The 24,064-nt window shown below is 39.2% G+C and overlaps 1 protein-coding gene across 1 annotated transcript; it reads right to left on the reverse strand.

Annotated features, from left to right (window-relative positions):
• Positions 1–333: 333 nt before the first annotated feature.
• On the reverse strand, positions 334–23,274 carry apoba (apolipoprotein Ba). The gene is made up of 29 exons (XM_018697663.2): positions 23,014–23,274; positions 22,525–22,551; positions 21,021–21,130; positions 20,761–20,906; positions 19,781–19,928; positions 19,264–19,416; positions 18,497–18,621; positions 18,337–18,413; positions 17,778–18,234; positions 17,389–17,533; positions 17,124–17,270; positions 16,656–16,867; positions 15,872–16,076; positions 15,608–15,778; positions 15,295–15,498; positions 14,785–14,952; positions 14,462–14,667; positions 14,176–14,358; positions 13,813–13,943; positions 13,188–13,398; positions 12,930–13,102; positions 12,654–12,829; positions 11,685–11,806; positions 11,163–11,536; positions 3,285–10,859; positions 3,075–3,186; positions 2,193–2,225; positions 1,904–2,090; positions 334–1,759 (listed from the first exon to the last, which is right to left on the reverse strand). Exons 1-29 carry the CDS (start codon positions 23,069–23,071, stop codon positions 575–577), a joined length of 13,221 nt encoding a protein of 4,406 aa, XP_018553179.1. The 5' UTR covers positions 23,072–23,274; the 3' UTR covers positions 334–574.
• Positions 23,275–24,064: the final 790 nt, after the last annotated feature.

The raw sequence follows: 24,064 nt of genomic DNA on the forward strand, positions 1-24,064 counted from the left end.
CTTCAGTGTCATCATAGGGCTTCAGAAAGAGGTCAAGTTTATCAAACAGGCTTTTTTCCCATCGTGTTATTCTGCAAACAGCAGTGTTAATGGTCAAAGCTCCCCACCTCATCTGTAAACGTGTCACAAGCCAAGCCAATGTAGTATATTATATATATAGCTTGTGTGTTTTTTAATGTAAAATCTTGATCTGAAATGTCACCAGTAACTACAGCTGTCAGATAAATGCAGTAGACTTGGAGCTTTTGGGGACACCTGGGGACTAGGCTTTGCTATTCATATTTTTTCAAAAATATGGAAGATAAGATTGAAACAGCATGACAAACACAAAAACAGTATTCATTGTTGTTTAATTAAATACCATAATCATAATAAAACAGTAACTTTCAGTGTGTGCTAAACACTGGTAGGTCATAACGGTATTGTCAAATTTAAAGAAATATCACATTAGAATAACTAGTATATTTTTCATGTGAGTTAAAACACCTTAAAACAAAAACAAAAAGTAATTTTTTTCACATAGATACAAATCTGGTCAGCCATAATAAAACTTCATTTTCAAGAAATGCATGATTCACTGTTTGGATTGCACTGGCCATTCACTGAAAGACTTCCAAAAGAAGGGTAAAGGGATTTCAATGTCAGTCTTTTTATTGCTCACTTTAATGTATGGTGCTGTGCTTTGGGATATCCTTCTCAGTAGGTCTACAATTTCATTAAGTCCTCCATAGAGATGTGACTGCAAAATACTGATAACCTCCTTGGTATTGTTATTTACATGTTCAATACTTAAAGAATTATAAGCCTCTTGAATCTTCAGTTTGGTAAGGTGTTTATACTCAGCCACATGTATCTTCGCCTCCTCAATGTGTTGTTTTGAAGACTGCAGAACTTCTGCATAGATAACATCAAGTTGAGAAGTAATTTCAACATTTTGATCTTTTAAGTAGGTGATGAAGTTCTCGCCTTTTTCAGCAATCACCTGGAAAAGGTTATTGACTGCCTTGTGAAGCAAACTGAACCCCCTGCGCAGTGACTGTGTTAACTGATCATATGCAGATCCTATAGACAAATTTATTTTATCCATGATCTCATTTCCACTGAAAACAAAATTAGTTCCAGGTATGGTGAACTCGATTCCCCTGATTAATCTAGAAATCTTCTCCATGAGGCTGGTAAGCCTTTGGATGGCCCTGTCAGTGGCTCTTGAAACAGATCGACGAGCTCTCTGGAGCATCTCCAGGCTCGAGAGCTTCTCTTCGGATCCAGGCACTGTAAACTTCATGTCACTCAAGAACTGTGTGACTGCATCTAGCAAGACAAAAATCTGGTCTTCACTGCGTTTCAAGACTAGTCTAGCTTCACGAGCTAAATCATCTGTAACATCCTGCACACTTATAGACATCACGTTATCAGAAGCCTTCCTGTACATGTCTTTTCCTTGATCCCCAAGGTGTTTGACTGAACTCTGCAGTGTGTTAAAAGACATGGGAACCTCATGATAGGTTCTCTCTATGACATTGGAAACTGTGTTTTTCAGCTTCATGCTGCCACGGTTGAGGTCAAACCCAAAGTGGGCAACATGATACTTGTTGATGAACTTGAGCACAGCATTGGTTATAGCAGGAATCCTGTCCTTGGTCCCTTCAATCACATCATGGAGGAAGTCCCAATTCCATGACATCTGTAAGATTAACTTCTGAGAGTTTCTCAGCATGGCTTTGGCAGTAAAAACATCAGTATCCTTCTCAGGAGTAGACTGAAGTTGAGGGAAGAAATCAAGAAGAATAAAAATAGTTAAAGAAGTGTCATGTTGCACATCATATAATAGCAATACATCTGTAGGTTTTAAAACACTTTTCCATTAACAACAAAATGCAAATCAAAGAGCTTAAAGAGTTACCAAGTAACGGCTGAACAGTTTTCCATACAGTTGCGATGGAGACCTTCGCTGAAGATGCAATCCAAAGAAGCCAGATGATGGAGAAGACATAGATGCAGTGATACCATCTTTGCGGGAAGCAAAGCGGAAATTCACATCAGTGAATGTTCGGCTGGTGATGTCAATATTGAGAGTATGATGAGACTCCCTGCAAAACAGAAAAACCAAGTAGTAGAGGTATTCTCATGTGCATTTAGGCATTTGGTCAACAAAAAAAAACTAAACAAAACCAAAAAAAAAAAAAACTTACATTGGATCAGCCAGAGGAGTTTGACGTTTCATCCTGAGGAAAAAAAAACAAACACAACTGTATTTATCTTACAGTAAGTCATAATTTAGCTTAAGATTTATCTTACCCTTAACTTACCCTGCCTAAGATTTGTGTTTATTTCTTTCCCAAAGTAGCTGTGAGAGATTTCCCAACCCTGAGGTATCAGCCAATTATTTACTTTTAGTTTTATTTATTGATTAACAAAAGTTTATCATGTCCATATTAAATCCAGACACAAATTTACATAATTTCATTTTCACTTTACACAGCCACAAATATGCATCTACACTGACCAGAGCTCAAATCTGAATGTAATCAGTTATGGTTTTCCCTGGCTACCTATTAATCAGGATCGATTCTCTTCCGCTCCACACGGTTTTGGTAATGTACAAAATGCTGACAAAAATTAGTTATATCATAATAACAGTTTAGCTAGAGGGCATTTCAGACTGCTTTTTGATATATTGCGGTTAGGAGAAGTAAACCTCATGTCATAGGGGGACAGATGCATTTACACCCTGTCTACCGTGTCTGGATAGAACACTAATCTGCTCAAGACACATGAAGTAGCAAAGTATAAATGGGGTCTGGGAGTACTCTCCCCATGTTGGTTAATACAGGTAACAAATATCTTGAATATGTCTATTTGGAAACTGAGATGTATGAAAGCCCATTTCAACCACAAAATATGAAAACAAAAATATGAAAAAAAAAAACTATTAACAGCACTGATTAATCATGCACTTTTCAAATTTTAAGTTTTACTATTGGTCTCCACAGGTATTAAAGGAAACAGATAAATCTAGGTTTAGGTATCTTATTGGAAACTGAAGAAGTACAAAATATAATGTGTACACTAACCTCAGGTTTTGTGCCAAAACATGTTGCCAGTCGACAGTTGCATCACTGTGAACCAAGTTGCACTTCCCATTTAGATTGATTACTCCATTATCAAATTCCAGGGTTGCAGTGGCTAAGGAGACATAAGAATAACAAAATATAATATTTATTATTATCTTAGACAAAATGTTTATATCAAATAAAGTAAAGGAGAGTGTTTGCAAGTCTTACCAGAAAGGTCATATTCCAAGAATATCATGGTGGAAGTGCAGATGGAATTCAGCAAAGTCACAAGGCTAGCGCCTTTTTTCTCCAGACTGGCAGATGTTGACACATTATAAATAGGGGAGGAAACCTTTAGAGTGGTACTGAGGCCACCAAAAACTGGGATAAACACACTTAAAGGCAGATGTAGAGCAATTTCAGGAATTTCAATTTTTTGCTCTGGAATGATGATGGTTGGAAGTTCAAAGTTTGCAATCTGGCTTGTGATTTCATTTAGACTAATGGTGTGCTCTCCAATTGTAAAAGATTTTGGCAGTGTAAAAGATGAGACAGTTATTTCATACTGTGGCATCTTGAATGAAAGGAATGACATTTTCTCCTGTAGATAGTCTGTATTAATATCATAACTGGGCACTGATATTTTTGGCAAACCAGGCAGCATGATTTCAAAGGCAGTGGTGGTGATCACCTTAGGGATGTTAAGGTTCTTTGGGTCAATTGTAAAGGGTCCCACATGTAGGTTGGTAAATGGAAAATCAAAGGCTGGAAATGAGATTACAGGGGGAAGAGTAAGATGATCAGGAACATCAAAGTTCTCCAATCGCATATCTATAGTCCTTATGGAATATGGAATTTCTTCCACCCAAGAAGGCATATCAATGCTAATCTCAGGGATGCTAAGAGTGATTCCGTTTTCAAATAGTGTTGATGGTATTGCATACTCCTCACCATCCATGCCCTTTGTGTATACAATGCTGTAAGAAATGTTAAGGATTTGTAAATTGTCCATATTTGTGACCTGATCAAACTTGAGCACATCCCAGAGGGATTTCTGGTATACAGGAAGCTTAACTGCCTTCAAGAAAGAAAGGTGGCCTTCCATTGATCCAGTCAAATCCACACGTACTTGAGATTCATCATTTGACATAAACAAATCACAAGTGTGGATAACAGATGCCAATTGTTCCTTACCACTCCAGATGAAGGACTGCTTCTCTGAGTTGATGGCAAGGTTGATGTTGTGAATGAGTCCAGCATGACCCAAACTACTTTGCTGACTTGCATCAATATCCAAAATAGTCTTGAAGGTTGTTAAAGGAACAAAATCTAGTTCTCCTTTAATAATGTGTCTTCCATTTGTGGTGAAAGATGCCGAATCAACATTGTTATTACTCATGTAATCAACTGTTGCAAACATACGCCGCAAAGAAACCTCAAGAGCCAAGTTTTTATTCAAGTTGAACTGGAAGATGCTATTGTTTGAGTTACGTTTTTGTTTCTCCTGTTTGTTGATGTCTGAGTTTAAGACTGTCCTGATAGTTGAACGCAGGTGATTGACATTAACATAGAAATTGGCCTCATTCTCTAGATCACCAGCAAAATTGCAACTTCCCATTGCCGTTATGTCTGATTTCCCTTGGGTGGAGGTCTCCAGTGACACATAGGAAGAAAGTGCCTCCAGTGCCCAGTTTATATCAAGGTTTCCTTTGCCCACAGACTGAATCAGAGGAATGTTAAACATGTATTTTAGTTTTTTCTTGGAAGCAATATTTGGCTTGGTTTTGGTATTTCCAATCAGTTCCTGACTCAATTCTAGATTGAGGAAGGGTAGATTGATTTTTGCAGTGTTAGCTACAGAAGCTTCCATGCTCCTTTTGGTGAGACTAACAGCACATTCATGGTTTGCCTCCACGTTGTTATGCTCCAGAGACACAGTTGTAGCCAATTTTATTCCTCTCTTTCTTGTCAAACTTGTGGTGCCATCAATTTTTCCATTTAGAATGTCAAACACAGATGCTGAGGAAGCACCAAACCGAGCAACAATGTCCGACTGGTTGTAGAGGCCAGCATTAGCGCTGAAGGTAATCACAGGGGATTTGAAGGAGAAGTCATAAGTTATGTTACCCATGGCTGGAATCACAATATTGTTCTGAATGGCTGGCAGTGTGAAAGGTGGCAACTCAATTTCACTTAAAGTTTCTGGAACATGGATGACCGGTAACTCCAGAGATGGTAGCACAAGAGTATAGGATGGTACAGAGAAACCCAGTGCTGGAACTTTGAAGCTTGGCGTACTGACCTCTTTAGGAACAAAGTAGGTAAAAGCTGGCATCTCAGCCCTGAAAGCAGAAACGTCAATATTCAGTATTGGTATTTTGTATCCAGGGACAGTGAAGATTCTAGGTGGCAGGCTAGAAGTGTCAATTTTGTGTTTGATATAGTGTGATTTTGCTTGGTTGTATGAATCTTTTAGAAGTGCAACTACTTTGTCTCTCCATCGTTCAAACTGAGCATGGATTATGATAGCATTGTCACTGATTGCATTATAGATTGGTTCAAGGTGTAATTCAATGCTGTGCATATCAGGATTCTTGTAGTAATGAAGCTTCAGGTTGATATCAAATGACTGTTGAGGAGTGGTAAGCAAGGTTTTAAATCCAGCCTGTTCCCAGAGAGAGAGATGTCTGACCTCAGGGGTTTTAATTTCAAGATAAGGTACTGTTACCCCTGGAATAGAGAGAGGAACAGTCAGAAAGTCCAGATTAGCTTCTCCATTAGCCCATGAGTGAAAGAAGATATCTATGTCACTGTTTTCTGCTGTGAAGTTATGACTGTACTTGTACTGGTTGAATCTTGCCAAGGCAAACCAACAAGCACGCTGCCTCTCAGAGTTTAGTATGAATTCATAATCATGCTGAAGATCAACCTTACCAGTGAGTTTCAGGGGGAGGAAAATCTTTACGTTAACTTTATTCTGGAGGTTGAACACAATCTCAAATGGATGTGCCATGAATTCCAATGAGTTTGACATGGATCCAATCAGACTTCCAGTGAATTCTGCATCATGAAGGGCCATCAGTGCAACTTTCAAATCCCCAAAATGTGTCTCCCCTTTTAAAACCATAACACTCCTCTTGACAGATGGAACTTCAGTTTCACATTTTGCTTCAACAGTGATATAACTCAAGAATGCCGATTCAACAGTCAGTGTTTGCTTTGATTTCAAAGCCTTGCAGTCTGTTTCTCCAACAACAGTTAACTTCGAAGTGCTAAAATTGATGTCAAATTCCACATTGCTTGTGTGTGTGCCTTCATCAGAGTAGTCTTTAATGGACCATTTTCCATTACCAATAGTTTTACTGGTCACAATAATTCTGCCAGATTCTATTGTGGCTGCAATATTCTGTTTCGTTGATGTCTGACTTGAAGTTTCAATTGACGGGATGTCCAAAAAGTGGTCATAGGTTGTATCTATGGCCGCAGAGATCCCACTCTTCAGTGTAAATGTCATATTATTGTCCAAGTCTGCAGTGTACATTTGGGTTGTGGCCTTGACAGTAGTCTTGGCAGAAGCCTCAACAGAGGAGCCCATGAGTGTTAAGGATCCTTTGTGATCAATGGAGAGGGCCATATGTGTAGCTTTCACTGTTTCTGTGAAAAGAAGCTTCTTCATTCTGGGAGCTCCCAACTGAGCCACAGCTTCGAAGGTGTATTGAAGGGGCTCAATGGGTGATGTGACATGAGAATTAATGGTAGCTATAAACAGTGGGTTTTTTGGTGTGGATGTGGAATTCTCAATCTTTCCAATGGTTACAAGAGTGTACTGTGGGGAATTTACCCTAAATTCTCCATGGAGTTTTCCAAAAAGTGGGAGACAGATGTCACTGGGAACCTCAGACAATCTGATCTCTGGAATTGGAAGCATTGTGATTTCAAAGTCATTCAAGTTTAATTTGGGGATGTGGATGGCTGGAATTTTTATTTCTGAAAGAGTTATTTCTGGGAAGGTGAGATCTGGTAGTTGAAATAGGTAGAGAACTTTTAAGTCACCAAAGATTTCCTCAGGATCTGGCATTTTGATCTCAAATTCTCTGATGTCATCTACGATTGCAATGATCTTTGCTTTGATCTCATCAAAGTCTATAGTAAAGGCAGGAATTGTGTAAGAGTTGAGAATGGTGAACTCAGGGACTGAAATTTGAGCTGGGATGCTGATCTCCTGCAGTTTGTTCAGGTTGACTACAAATGCTGGAATGACAAGGTCAGTGAGAGGTACGGTGAAAGTGCCCACTGAAATCTCTGCTCTTTTCAGTGCATCCAGAACTCCATCTACAGTTTGCTTCATCTGTGTGATGATCTTGTTGTCCTTGACTACCTCTCTAATCTTCTCTATCAGTCGGTTAAATTGCACAGAAATGTAGACAACCATATTGCTATAAGATTCACTTACTCTTTGGAGGTGAATGTACATTTCATCTCTGATATCCATGTCAAGGATTCTTTGTCTCATGTCCTCAAGGATATCCTTCACTTTAATCTTAATGTCATTGTAAAATGTAGAGTCAATCACATTTTTCAGTTTCGTTAGAGCATCTGCCACCTTTGTGTTTTTGAGTTCATCCAAATATGTGAAGATGGAACTTTGGATCTCTCTAAAAAATTCCCTAACAGCCTCAATTTTTTGCACTATTTCATATGTTTTAATCTGCTCGTTGATATAGTTTGTTAGTTCAACAATCTTCTTGTTAGTCTCATCAACAAATGCACTATAGTCAAATTCCCTGATTGATTTCAGCATTGAAGAAATTTGTTCATTAAGGTTATGAATGCTTCTCTTAAAGTCAACTGCTCTGAGCTGGTTTGTTATACTGTGCAGAAACTGCATCATTTTATCATAAACAAATTCAAAGTTGATAGATTTCAGAGCACCTACCACTGACTGCACAGTCTCTTCAATTTTGAATTCTTTGATGAGAATCACTATCTGATCCATTAAGTCTTTCAGTTTATCATCAAGACTGTATTTTAAAAGTAGATCCCTAATGTAAGAATATACAGCATTGAGTTTGTTGGAGATTTCGTATTCATCAATCCAGTTAACAATGACATCATTCATAGATTCAATCACTTTTGCTATCTCTGAAGAGGGGATCTTGTATGAAAGCTGCTCAACATACTTGGCTAAATCAGTTGAGAAAATATCATCCTTTACATACTGGAAAAACATGTCAATGTCAAATTTCTCAATGGCCTGTTTTATTTCAGACAGTTTGTCTTTGATTTTTTCCAATATTCCATATTTAGAATCAAGATCTCGCAGCCATTCAGCACTGCTAGCTGTGAGCTTCTGTAAGTCAATCTGTCTGATGATGTCCTCAATGGCATGAAGCACTTTGACAAGTGAGTGCTTGATTTCATACTTCTCATCAAAGGCCCGAAGCTGATCGCCAGTCTTTGAAAGAACATCTGTTATTTTGGCGGCAAGGTGTCCTTCCTTGAGATAGTCTTCAATGGTCAGGATGAGGTCTCTAATTTTCGTGGCAATGTCCACTACTGTATTTTCCAGGTTGTTGCTCCAGTTGTTTATCACAAGCTCTAAGTCATCAATTGTTACAGCAAACTCCCCAATCAAATAATCAAGTTTTGCTTTTACTTGATTCACTTTGTTCTCCAAGTCCATGCCCTGCATAAAGTCACTCACTTGCATTGGTAGCCTATCTAACTTGGCTCTAAAGTCAGCAATTAACTGATTAATATCTAAATTGTTGATGAATCGTTGAATTGATTCTAAGGCTTGCACGAGTGTATTCTTGAGTTGCTCAAAAGCAGCAGGAAGGCTCTCAATGAATGGGATCTCAACAATATGACAGTCAGCATTCTTGTCATACTTGAGGAAACCAGCCATACTAAATTCTTCTATTTCTGGTAGTGATCTCTTGTGTCTGCTCAGTTTGCTTAAAATGTCTGTTAATATCGCTCCTGAAAACTCAAATCCAATCTTCTCAGGATTATTGAAAGTACTGATGTCCTGGTTATAAGCATGATTGTTCAGTTTAGATTTTACTTTCCAGGTCAGATATTGATCACTTGGTGTCAGGAGGCCATCAAATTTGTTGTCTAAATTAGTGAAGGACTCCCCACTTGGAAGCATATGTGTGGTTGATACGCGGCTGTCATGTGAGTATGCAAGAGCTAAGGGCTCAACTTTAACCAACAACTTGCTGTACAGCTGTCCGTTGTGCTTCCCGTATAGATTAATTTCTCCATTGCTATTGACAAGAGCATCAATAGTGAGGCTGAAAGGCAGTGCCATAGTGCGAATGGTACTGTCAAAATGTAGAGGCTCAGAATTTATTTGAGCCTCACAGTTTGACTTGGAGGAAAGTCCAGCAATTTCAAGGTCACAGTTGTAACTTAGCTGGGCATCCATTACATTTCCAGATATGCTGTGTTTCATGGTACCAGCCAGATCATAATAGGTGAATTCATAGGTTTGTTTAACGCTGTGTTCCTCTCCATACGCTCCCTTCATACCTCCACTCAGATCAATCTTAATTGGCTCAAGCTTCATGTGGCCTTCGTTGTTCAAACTAACATCATAAAACTTGAGGTCATTCATCACATCAAATGACATAACAAATGGCTTCATGTCTACATTGGTATCTTGCTTGTAGTAAATATCTTCACAGATGAAGTTGTTAGTGTTGGAGTGGAGGGCTAGTGTCCACAGAGTGAGGGTCAGTGTGTGGCTATTTTCTGTTTTCATCTGCCTCAGTGTTCCCATGGTATTGCTAGTAATGGTCAGAGCCCTATGGTTCAGTACAGCATTCATGTTGTTTCTTGTGATTGCATCATATGCATGGCCCTTGAGGACACCATGCAATGAGGCTTCCAAAGCTGTGACTTTACCCTCAATATTCAGCTCTCCTCTGCTCTCTTCAGCCATTGCTTTAGTCCTGCAGGACAGGGATGCACCATTGTTGTCTATGGCACCATTGAAGATATTCTCCAAAGTCACAGGGCTGCACTGAATGCTGTTAGTTCCACTTGTGGTCAGACCATTTCTGTCAACCATAACAGAAGCTTTGTGCAATCCACGACCTGTGTCAAAAGTGAGGGAACCCTCAGAGTTTACTTCAAGCCCATTTGAATCCAGGGATCCTGTTATAAGTGAGTATGCCCTATTTGTGTCATCATCTGCCTGTGACTCAATTCGGAGGATGACCATATGGCTGGACACACCAAGTTCAACTTTGTTATTGAGTGATTTATCCATGATTGTGGCAATAGCATTGCATTTTAGGGTCAGTTGTGTATCTTTATACTTGAGCTCTGCTACATGCTTGAGGATGTCCTTCTGGGCATTGGTTTTGGACACAATGTTCAACTCAGAGTTTGCATAGACTCCATGGATCATGTTGTGAACTTGGATGAATGGTGAGTCAAAGCGCAGGGTGGACTCTCCTCTTCCCTCTCTATCTAATGGACGCAGATTGTAGCTGTGGGTGTAGGACGTGTTGGTGTAGAATGAACCTATTTTAAGCAATCCATCTATGGTGCCATCTCCTGAGACTTCATCTGAATCTAGAGTCGAAGTTGACTGAGCAGAGTAATAGATAGAGGCCTGCAGGCCTATGGGACTAAAGGCTTCAATCTTATAGCTGGCTTTTGCGTTCAATTTGTTTGTCACCCTTAATGTTTCTAAGACACTGAAGCTTGTGTCGATGAGGCTATGGCTGAAGGAACTATTCAGAAGATACTTCAGATTATCATCAGCTCTTCCTGTCATCATCCCAGTTCCTTGACATTGACAAAAAGAAATGATACTATTATCAGTATCTGTAATAACACAGGCAGCGATGTAGAATAAGGTCTGAGCACATGCAAGCACTGAGCAAGTGTTAATTTTGCATCTTATTAAAAGCTATTGCTAGAACTCTTGCTATGTGCTCCAAATTTGACAAGAAATTGCATTTTGATCAACAATCAGTAACTACATATGCACAAAGATTTCAAAATCTTCATGCACTTTCTGTAAAATGAATGTAACAGCCCTCATTATTCCCTAGCTATAAAGAATGGGAATTTTAAGAAGGTGTTTACCTTCAAGCTTGTATGACAATAGGTTGAGAGGTGATTGAGCCATGGCCTTGTACTGTGCAATGTAGCTGGGGACATCAGCGGTGTTGTTGCCCCCAGAGATGGAGCCTTCCCAATGGTAAAAGTTGCTGTTGATCTTGGTGGATGCTTCCACTAAACCAAGAAGGGGTGCAGTGAAATCCAGTGAAGGTGGTATAGTGATTGATGGTAGTGGATAGTTTTTGGCGGGAACATATAGGCCTATCGCAGGTAAATTTATGAGGGGAATAGACAAAGTAGTTGGGATGTTCAACTCTTCTAACTTTTTGCCTCCAAATGGAAGAGGGAGTGAGATGGTAATCTTATCCTTGTTGAACTGGTATCGGAACAAGCTGTCACTATAAAAAATAAAAAATAAAATATATTAATAAACTCTATACAGACAGAGAATCAGAGGACAGAACAACTAGTATAGCTGAGTTAGGGTTTATGCCTATAAATATTTAAAAGCAAATTATGCTCTTAGACTCTATATTAAATACTTACACCTGTAGAAACAGTTTCTCGGGCAGAGTTGGCAAGGTGAGATCTGAGATGCTCCTCTTACTTCGCAGGTTAGCAAAGTAGGGGATGCGTGCTGCTAATTTGTCCAACCATATATCACCTGCCTTCAGGGTGACATGAAGATAAATTAAGTATCACTTTAAACAAAAACTGTAAAGCTTGGATCTGGATCTGGGATCAAAATACACTCAGTGAGAACAAATCATGATTTTTGTAGAGTAGCTATACTTCTCAACAATATGGAACTTTGAAAGGATGTGTACAGTTTCCAGGAGTTAGACTCATGATCATGAGTTATGGCCTTTTAAATGTGGCATGTTCCTGCAGCACCACCTGCAGTTAAAATTACAAATTTTGCAATTTTGCAGATTCAGAGAAATGTGGAGACAAATGTACAGTGTTTTCAAGAATTATGGTGATTTATGTCATAGATGTTTTTGTTTTTTCAGGATTATGTTGTGCACCAAACTTGTTGAATTAAAGGGGGTCTCCACGAGATTTGCACAAAGTGTGTTTACAGGTCTTGGGGAGTAATACAGCATATGTGGAAAGCGTTGTATATAAAGCCCTTTGTGGCTCCACAAGGAGCTGCATGAGACCTAATAAATGTTCTCAATATGTCACTTGATGTCAGTTGGAGCTATAAATTTGAAAATCATAAAAATCTGACGTTGTAGAGTTATCAAATCTCTGCAGCCTGCTCCTCATCTCTGCTTTAGGCTAGAGGCTCAAGGCTACATTCAGCACTACTAACATAACACACCTAAATCTTTGACTTAATTGTTAGCACTCAGGTTGTGGGACTGTAGGTACCAGGTGTTACAAGGCAGATTAATAAATTTTTCACCAAAATGTGTTTTTTTGGAGTATCATGCTAAATACCAACAGACCAGTTGGACTGAAAACACAAGCTCCTTGACAAAGGTAATGAATGTAGAGTCAAAGCACTACCTCAATTCCTTTGGTGACTATATGACGCAGCTTCATATCAGTCTTTGCCACTTTCTGTTCCAGAATATCATCAATGAGCTTTTGCAGCTGCTCACGATAATTCTCTACATCTGGGACCAGTTCCTGAAGCTCTGAATTCAGCTCTGATTTCATTTCCACCTCAAACTTGTCATCATCTGTGAAGAAAAAGTTCAAATCCACCCACAAATATACAAATGAATGAATGGTCTAAATTTGTTTCCTTTTTTGAAGATGTGACTAATTGCTGACAGTTACCGTATTTGAGTGAGGCTGTCTGCTGGTAGGATGTCTCAGGGAGGTTGATGACAGTCTCTAAGTCCATGAGCACATCCTCGTCCTTCTTCAGGGTTGCAGTGACAGATGCATCAGTTTTCAGAGTAGGAATAATCATCTGGAGTTGCAGCATGGCATCCTTCATTTTGTCAAGTCTACATTTAATAATAGGATATGTAGTTGAAAATTCTGCGTTATCTATCATCAAAGGATTGATGGTTGGTTTATAGAACTATGTACCTTGCACGTCCAGCGAGAGTCAGCTGTGGGATGTTCCTGTTGGTGACATCAATGGTAATACCCCGCATCTTCTTTCCTTTAAAATCACTGTCAGTTACAGCCAGCTTGATGCCTGCTTCCACATCATAGTTGGGAATGACAACCTCAGTGGTGAAGATGTTCTTATTGCGGTTGTATTTCAGAGATACAGTGGCCTCTGTGGAATCGTCACCTAGTAACCGTAGATATCAAACTCAATGGTCAGTGTTTATCTCCAGGAACAGAGCTGAGACCACCAACTGGTGGCTTCAATATCTATTCAGACAGGTGCCCATATCAATGTCATAGGTATTATATGCACTTAATTTACCCTCATTACATATAAAAGAATGCAGGGACAAAAATAGGCCTAATTAATTCTTGACCATTACAGTTAAAGTATATGCCTGTGCCAGCTTGAAACAATTATACGAAAGCCCACGATTACATTCAGTGACAAAATTATTTCTGTCCAATGCCATTTTTTTTCAAATGTGCATTTTATAATTCCTGCATATGGCAGCTACAGTATGATTAAAGTTAAATAAAAACTGCCAATACACATTTATATGCACACAAATACAGAAGTATTATCCTAAAAGAGTACCTTCTGCCTTCAGAGTTAGCTTCAGAGACTCTACTTTATGGCGACCCTTTTTACCCTCTCTGAGTGTTTCATCAGTGATGGTGGCAGTGTACTCTGAAACTTCCCCTGTAGGATGGATTTCCACTGCAAACCTTAATAAAAAAACCACAGGTTTCATTAAATCTGACTCTGGGTAAATCTGCTATCTATCTGGTTAGATAAAATCACAGAGTACTCCATTAGGGTAATTAAAATAATAAACAATTACAGTTACTATTAACAAATTAGCTACCAAAATAGAGGATACCTAAATTAAAAAAAAAAAAAAAAAAACTCAAATCAGATAAGTTTCAAGTCAGATTTGCTAATATAGTCTCCACCTACCTGGTTTCTCCAGTCAGAGGATGATATGATGCTTCGTCCATGGATTTCGCATTAGGGTAATGCAGGACTGTGCAGAATTTCAGACCATTAAATATTGGCTGGCAGTCAGTTGAATCAGTTTTATCCTCCACCAGGGACGGCAATATTTTTGTTTGAACAGAGGAGACTGACAGCAGCTTGTTGCTGTATTTCAAGAGGAGAAATGAGAGTTATGAATACTAAGAGCACAACATAAAACTAGCAACTACTGAAAGACTTTGTATCATTTGACAGAGCTGTCACTGACCTAATGCTGAGTAACTGAGTGTTTGATGTAGGAGCAGGTATGGACAATCTTATCTGGTTTCTGCTCACAGTAACCTTAGCATTGATGGAACTCTCATGGTACATATTAGTGTGCATCTCAAGCCCAGCCTCCACATAGTCTGGAATGTACACACCCATTTGAGTGATGATTTCTAGCCCAACTGATGGCATGAAGGACAAGTCAGTCTACAAGGAGAGGGATACAAAAGAATAGCTGTAAACAACAATTCAGAGGGGACATACACATAAAACTACACATCATTTTATTTTACATGTAATTATGATGAAGGGAAGCTAACTTACTTTAGGAACTGAGTGAGTCAGGCCTCCTTTGGCACCAGGTGCAAATACACCAGCCAGTGAGAATTTCAGAGGGAAGCCAGAGGCAGTGGGTAGAGAGAAGGCATTCTCCATGAAGATGTAATGGCCAAAGACTTCATTCTCAGTGCTAGAAATCAATGGATAGAGGGCCTGTTGGAAAGAACAGGAACAGATGTATCCCTTTTAGTTGAGTGGCAAATAACCATGGGTGATGACATCATAGAAGTTTTGTAAATGGAGATAAAAGCGATATCATGCAAAAGATTGTTGAGACACATTCTAACAATTACCACTATATAATTCTGATTTTTAGCAAGTTAGTAATGTGTTTCAGGTGCCCTATACCACGTATCAAGGCTGAGTCCTTACTGCAGTGCCCCTCTTTGCTCCATGTCATCCTCTCTCTTTCCCCTGTCTTTCATGTGTCTCTGTTATTGGCACTATCAAATATAGGCAGAAATGCCACAAAATACAGCAAACAACAGATCTAACCTTAACAGGTAGCATCATGGTGAAAAAATGGAAGTACATGGACAGAGTCCCAGCCATCTTTTTCATGTCGCTGGTTTTCAAGTATCCTATCTCATTCCCCAGAAGCCGAAGATTGGCAATGGCCTCAGGGGCTTGAGAAAGACGTACGTCATCCATGAGCTTCTGTACACTGTTTGTGATATCTTTCAGAAGATCCTCTGGGACCTAAAGAGATTTATGTATTAGTTTGTGGCCATGCAAAAGCAATGAAGCTGCTGTCATGTCATAATGTAAAAGAGCACAGGATGTATGATGTGTCCAAAAATCATTTCACCTGTCTTTTCATTCTGTCTCTGTCAGGGGCGACTCTATTCAGAACGTCTTTGAGCATCTGGGCTTTGTCCTCTGCCCAGTACATGACTCTGGAGATAGAGTCAGGAAAGAAACCATTCTTCCCAAAAAGAGCATCAATAGTTGGCTCGAAGCCTGTTCCTTCAACACTGACCTTGAAGAGGGAGATTTTCAATGTTTTAAAATCTTTACAAAGCTAATTTGTGTGTCTTCACCACATATAAAAAACATACACGTGAAAACATACCTCAAAGATGTCATAGTTGTAGTCAAAAACCTTTAGTGTGGTCTCCAACATCACCTCCTTAGGTAGGGTGTCCCTATCGAAGATAATGTTGCTCTGTGCTGAGCCCAAGGGAGAGGCTATTTTGTAGTTGCATGACATGCCATCAAATGCCTTGTTTGTGGGTGGTAGGTGGTCTTTCATGGCCAACTCAATGTATTCCCTGAGTCTTTGGGAAGGAGAATTAAAGAGGTTTTATTAAGATGACACAGTGTCAAAACAACAAGATTCCTATTTAATTTCTCAAATAAAAAAAAACATTGTGGGCAAAAGATTTTCATTTTCAGCCCTATTTTCCCCATTACACATGTTTCTTTTTGCTTCAGTTTAAATCCTTAATATTAAAGGGAAATATATTGAAGAGATTATCTTTAAATCTGCATTAGCTGGCAGAAGAAACGTCCTATCGATTTATAAAATTGCTATGGAGTGTCCAGCAGAAACATAGCAACATTAGTAATCACTTGTAGTCATTTATGTGGTAACCTAATAAACATTCATTTTACTATTGTTTTGATCGCTTTAAAATCCTGACAAAAGAATTTCTTCCCCAGCTAGCTGCTAGCTTTATCTGTTGGCAGTTGGCTGCTGACTGGGTATTTACATTACGTCATATATATATGTGTGTATCTATACATTTGAGTGTACATATACATTTGAATGTGCTAAGAATCCATAACCATCCATTTGGGGACTCCACTCAATTAGTCTGCATGTAACATTCTATTGCTGCTTGCTGGTTACTCACTGAGACATTTGTGGCTCATCAGAGATGCGGATGTTGTTCAGGTGAGAGACCACAAAGCTCTTGAGTTGGTCATCCCTCAAATTCTCCAAATTGTTCACAATGTCCTCAACCAGGCCTTGATGTGGGTTCTTCATCAAAATCAGGTAAGCTGCTATACGTTTCTCAACAGAGCTCTGAGGGTCCTGGTACACCTCCATGAGGACATTTCTGACCTGTGGATAACCAAATGATAAATGGTTTGTTGTTGCCAGGGCTAAGACCATGGCAGTCCTCTAAATATGATCATGTGCATACTATACATTTTCACAATATTCCATTTTCAATCATTTATTTCGAGTGACTGGTGATATTTTTTGCTGTGGCCTCTCAATTGATTTGTGAAAAAAGTCATATTAAATCCTACACCACATGTTGTGTTGATCATCATGCTACCATGAACATGTGAGAAATGTGTGTGAGTTACTGTACCTCATCATCAATGTCCATCAATCTAAAGGCCTGTATAGCTGCCTTTTGGTTAGATAATGGAATGTCTGTTTTCTTAGCACACCTCAAAATAGATGAAATCAAGCTGGGTCTGACAGCTTGCATGGCTTGACCCATGACACCAACAACCTGGAGATTAGAAAAAAGTATTAATCTGGGGCACTGTAACCTTAAGCCAAATTCTCTGCCAAAACTACAGTATGTGAGTACATTGCATGTACACAGCACACTGCATAATTATCAGTACCTTCAGCACAAGGAAGGACATCTCTTCAGGATCAGTGGGAAAGTCAGAGTCGTGATCAAGGATTTCTCCCGAGCAGTCATTTAAGAGTGTCTCCATAAACTTTGATACATCTGTGACCACTGGAGTAACCTCTCCTTTATGGAACCTGGGGAGAGGTGACAGAGATGCTGTGGTTTGGATAAAGTGTGGCTAAATTGCATGCTGCATTGGCTAAATTGTGTGTTGCATTTGTGGTCACCTGTGACCAAAGGGAAGAGAAAGTTGTTTTATGTGCTTAATTGAAATTGAACAGGTCCTATATATTAAAATATCTAATAATAAACACTTGTTAATATTTCAAAGAACTATCACCCTGTTTTTAAGGATAAAAAAAAACCTATTTTACTTACTTCTTGACTGTGTTGGCCAAAGCATACATGATAGCCCTGCTCTGTTTATACTGAGCCATGCTGAGCATATCTCTGACACGTGCTGCATCAGGGTTAGCCTGTAGACTCAGCCCATAGACTAGAGCATCCACTTCTAGTGACACCCCATCAATGGTCCTGATAGCCTGGAGGATGGCGCTGGTGCACTCTGGGGTTCCACACTGGAACAGGGCCTGCCAGGTGAGCCAGCCTGACACATCTAGCATTTCAGTGACCGTCTGGCTCAGGGTCTCGTTCCTCAGGACACGCAGGCCAGACACCAGCTTATGAAAAAGGCTGGTCCTCTTCTGACCCTGGTCTGTGCTTGCCAAAGACATAAGGTCCTGCAAGGTGCTCAGAACAGCATCCTTTGTCTGAACTGGAGCTTTATCGTCAGGGTCTTCAAAGTGGAGTGGCTTGCTCTGGCTGGGATTCACATCTGTGTGCACACATAAATACATTAACTTTGTATTTCCCAATAAGAGATGTTGACTAAAACTGTAGGTCAGGCAATGGGAACAGGCCTGAAATGATCACTTACCAAATACTCTGTTGTTGATCCTTTTGGAGCTTTGAAAGCTGAGATCCTGTGTCACCACAGATGATATTCCATTGTCCCTACAGGCAGATAAGGAGGTGATCCAAAAGGCATAACAATGCATTGTATACATGCATAAATATGCACTCTAATGATTACTTACTCAAGGGAGAAGGGCAGGTAAATATGTTTTTCTGTGCACATGGCTGCCATGATGTGCTTTCCTTTGTTATCAAACTGGTAGCTGCAGTCTTGAGTGCTTGTGATCAGCTTAGACAAGGGGCGATGCTGGAGAGAAAAGGTCCACAATGTTTATGTTAAAGTATACTTTAAATTAACAGTAAATAATTAGACCTGAGAAGACTTAAATTACCTCATTTCATTTTCATTTTTGGCAGTTTACTGCATTACTGCATTTTTCACAGAAAGAGCAAAGTATTTTCACATATTTTGACATTTTTACATACATCATATACAATGACTGGCAGGTCACACAGAGGGAACCAGACATTTTTTATTTTAACAAAGAAGCCAAATGTCATACCAGTATACACATCTTAATGCAATATCATGTAATAGTTGAGTTGAGTTAACTTAATTGTCATTACACCAAATATAAAGAACTTGCTTTGATGAGTTCATAGCCACAGACAGGGCAACATTCACACATTTACACCACGCTAATACAACCATCACATGGATCAAATACATGAAAAAAGATAAAATACCATTAAAATATAAAAGCTTTGTTAAATACAAAATATACCTTATAGTGTTCAAGGTTTGCAATTCAGGAATCAAATAACCTAAACATATTAAAATACCTAACATTCAACACAGGATTTCAAAGGAAAACATAAGCTTAATCAAAATGTAGCTTAAAGCACTAAAGGCAGTCGGAGGCTACAGAGGCAGGTATTAATGTCTCACCAGTTTTTGCAGCAGGGCCAGGGGGCTGTTTGCCAGTTCCCTGCTATAGAACTGGTCACACTGGGACAGGTCTCTGGACAGTGTTACATCTGTGCTGATATCCCTCCTGCCATTCACCAGGTTGTCTGTTAAACACAGGCCATGCACTGTGCTCTGAAAAAACAAAAAACAAAGGGATTTAGCTCATGAATATTAGCCCTATAATAAAGAGGACAAAGCCACATGCAAATGTACTTATAGGCAGACTGCCCGTTCCCAGAATTTGACCTTTATTTGTTTATGTCTGCCATTTTATTTTCCTGTATATTAACTTCTCATTTGACCTCCCTTTCCTTTAATGTTCAGCTTTTTCTCTAATCATACCTGTACTGTACGCTCATTTGCAGCAGCAGCCACGTTTACGTCATACATTTACATAAAATTTAATGCATCTTCATGTACACATTGTCGTGCTGTAGTTGTGTCTTTTCTGCTGCATTTTTGGAGAAGGTTTGTTGGGTTGTGAGAGGGCACTAACCATGAGGATGTTCTGTTCGTCCTCCATGACTGGCACTATGAGAGCTGAAACAATCCCTCTCTTAATGTTGAGGATGTTGACTGGCTCATCTGTCTCTGGGTAAAGCTGGACACTGGTGACGTCCTCCACAGTGAACTTCAGATGGTTCCTGCATAAAGAGAAGACCAAGCACTGACTGATATTTCGCAGTAAACACAAACAGCCATTTAACTCACATTATGTTTATACCAGAGGGATTTATGTTCATTTCCAAGACTGGCATTCTGAAGAGGTCCCAGTCCTGAACAGTCAGGTTCTACTGTGCCAAAGCATCACTGCAGATATTTGTTAGTTCTCATATGTAACTGTCCCTCATCATACCAAATGTTTGTCACATTAGGGTGACATAAAAGTCGTATGAATTCTAACTGGTCACACTGAAGATTCATTGCTATAAATCTGTTTTATTCATATGCTGTATCTATCATATTCACTGCCATATAAGAAAATGGCCCAATTTTTTCAATTTGCTTCACTTTCCCAAAATGCAATACAAATAATTCTCCTGAAATGCATTGCAATGTAAATATATTTGACATCAACATAATTATGTACTATGAAACAATTCATATATTAAAACTTGTGACTTTAAATAAAAAAGGGCTTGGAAGACATCATTCATACAAACTGATACAAAGACAGTTTTGGGTGAAGCACATTTACTCTCTTGTGGAGAGTTAGATCATCAGATTACCACTGTCATAGGCTAAGCTAGTTATTTTAGCTCAGTACTGAATGGACAGATAACTAAGCTAGTTAGCTTAGCTTAGCTTAGCATAGCTAGTAAACTTGTAGCATTTAAAATGTGCTCTTTTTTGCCCTCCTGCCTATTGCTCAATATGGGCACCAAAAAATCTAACTTGTTATATGACTTATTTTACTAAACAGATGTCATGACATTGCATGTTTATCAGACCATGTGGAGAAGGTCCTGCACTAACTTTTCCATAGCAGCCTGGAAGGCCTCAGAGCTGGGAGCCTGACTGTAGACCAACTGGTCCTGGGGATCCACAGCAGACACCTCACTGAGAGCACAGTCCCTGGTGTGCATGATGAATCTGCACATTTGGGGGACTTCGATCTCTACCTAAAGATATGTTAAAGCAGACACAGGGTCAATGGAGAGATGGGGAGGGAGCTCAGATAAGAACATTCTGTTATCAAGTGAACTGACAAAGTAGGACACATAACAGTCATGTACCTGACAAGAAACTTTGGGGCCGTTCAGGTTGGCAGTGCCCACCACACCATTTCTGCTCTCTGCGGTGTACTGATACACGTATTTCTTATAGGCCTTGAATCTGGATGCCACTGAAATAAGATAATTGGATCATGTAGTTATAATTGACTCTCTAAGATAAGAGCAGATCAAATCATTTCAAGCTAACACTGCCTTTAAAGAATGAGGTCACGTTCCTATATTAAACCTATAGCATTGCTCTGTTCCTTCTGCATTGGAAATTCACAGCCTGAGTTCCACATCATCACTTGGAAGCAGATCTTTGGACCTAGCAACAACTAAATGATGCTCAATAGCGAACAGCAGCTCTTGTACTGAATCATAAACAGCACAGAGCAAGAGGCCATCAGCTCCTGCTGCTATCACCAGAGAACAGGTCATGTGTGCACAACCACCATCGATCTGTGTGCAGGTCAATGTTTCTGTTTGCAGCAACATATCACTTACCCTCCTCTATGAATATAAACACTCAACTCTTGCCAGAGGCCTGCTACTATGAAGCGAGGTTACTGGCTTACCAGAGTAACTTCAGGAGTAACTTAGTGACGTCAGGTGTAACTTCCTGATTAACCAGTACTACAAAAGCTGGATAGGTTTTACCTGGGCTCTGTTACCATGGTAATTTACACTGCGTCTCTAAACTGCTTTGAGAAGTTTATGTTCCTGGTTAACTCGGTATTCAGTGCTGCATGGTATCGATTTCAGTATTCCTTTAAATGGGGGTGGGGGGCATCATTGTCCTTAAAGACAATATAATGTTACAGGCTGTTGTAATTGTAGACTATAGACCAAAACATGCAGCATTAATGATGGATAAATATGAATGTGAACCACTTTATAGAATGTTTCTATTTCATCCAGGTTCAGATGCCCACTGAGGCTGAAATACTGTTATACAACAAGTAGTTCCGACTGAGCAATCTGATTGGTCCACAAGACATTTAGAATGTGCTCAAATCAGTATGACAGCACACCTTACTCATCACTAAAAATACTACTCCGCCATACACATTTTAATTTGTTGGTAATAGTTGTGTACACTATTACACTCGAAGGGTTAACTTAAAATTCATGTAAAAGTTTGCGGTTGCAGAAGCTACATCTGTGTGACCCCATGTATTTCCATGGAAACGGGAAAAACACTCGCCAAAGCAAATTGCTCCTCAACATGAGCAGATTTTGATTATACATTTTGCTTTGTTGGTAATAGTTGTATAATCGCAATATTAATCTCGAGGGTGTGCTTTAATGTCATTTGAGCATGACAGTGACCGCATCACTTTCACTGCTCAAATGATGTTAAAGCACACCCTCTCGGTTAATATTGCTTAATTAACATGAAGTTCATACTGTCAAGCCACATATAGGAACTGACAAAGTCCAGTGTTAAAACAAATATACAACACAATAACAATCTTCAGAAAGGTTTTTTTTTTTTTTTTTTTTAAATAAGACATGAACTTACATGAACATGTTGAAGTTTGTTCATTCTCTGGAAAACAAAAACAGAGAAGGATCAAATATTTGATCGCTAAACATAAGGTCAAGAGACATTAGTGATAATGACTCAAAGATCAGGTAGGAACACACCACAATGCATGCCAATACATACCTATGTATGATTACTTAACTGAGAGATTCATGTATGTATGTATGTAAAAAATAATAGTAGTAATAGTGGTAGTGAGATCTGAGATATTTAAGTTAAAAACAGTCAAAAAACATGAATAATCAGGAGGATGCTGAATCCATATAACCTGGTATGCTGTCACTAACTGTCATGCTAGGAGAAACAGCAGCCTATGTATCACTAACACGTCCTATGACAGGTCTGAGGCTTACAGATTCACTAAATTCTTTATTCCAAATAACAAATGATAAATAAAATAAATGACATTAAGATCTCATACAAACTTTATCTGGTCATTTTGAATCAAAATGAATTCCTACTTACGAGCCAATGTGTAGCTGCTCAGCAGCAGTAACAGACACAGCTTCCTATAACCCATCATGGGCTACAGAAAATGGTTTTCTCTGGGTTCTTTAGCCCTCTCAGTCTCAGACTAATACAGCAACACATCTATTCAAATCTTTTATAAAGTCCCTCCCTGTTGCTCCTTAACCCAGCCCTGAGGCATATAGATCCAGCAAACCCTGGGAGGTTGTCCCAAAGTTCAAACTCTGATCAATACCATGAAAAAGCAACTCTGGTTTGTTTAAGGTCTGTGCTAGGTTCCTATCTCATATCAAGACCAAGTAACACAAGAGAAATGAAGTAATTTGGAAATGCTGCACTTTTTATGGCCATCCTAATCTTACACATCATAAGTAGGTTACTATCACATGCTTACCCACACACAGTGGGCCTCTTTTGTGTACTTTAGTTATTCATTTAAAAAACTGAGTGTGAGTCAAATGTACAGCTGCCCCAAAACCAACCCCACACCCCCTTCTATTTAAAATAAAAACAGAAAGAAGGTATTTGCTTGTATGACTTTTATGTGTTATTTGTTCCATTACCCATTTTCTTATATTGAAGCTCAAACGCTGGACAAATTCAAGCATACACTCTCTTTTTTGGTGCAATCTCCACTCAGCAGCAGATTCACAGGTCAGAGTTCACCACTGGTCTACTTTAACCAAGTAAACGTATTCAGTCAGCCAACAGAAACATATGCTCTGCAGTAATACGACACACACACAGCACACTCATGTTTTTCCAGGATGAATTGTAATAACTTTGACCCCTTTTCTTTTTGTCTAACACCACCAGATTAACATTTTAGTTTGTCCCATACTTTAATTTGTCCTACAGTTGTTGATGTTTTTGAGTGTAGACCACAGTGGCTAAGCTGCTGGCACATCAATGTATTGAAAAACTGAAAAAAGTAGAGAGTGTAGCCAGTCACAGCTGGAAAAAAACAGCATTGCTATCATCACCATCAGATTTCTGAGGTTTTTGGTTTTTGATCACCCCCAAATCTTTCTGTCAGAAGATAAAAAAT

Source organism: Lates calcarifer, linkage group LG19, assembly GCF_001640805.2.
Source record: "Lates calcarifer isolate ASB-BC8 linkage group LG19, TLL_Latcal_v3, whole genome shotgun sequence".
Classification (NCBI taxonomy): Eukaryota; Metazoa; Chordata; class Actinopteri; family Centropomidae; genus Lates; species Lates calcarifer.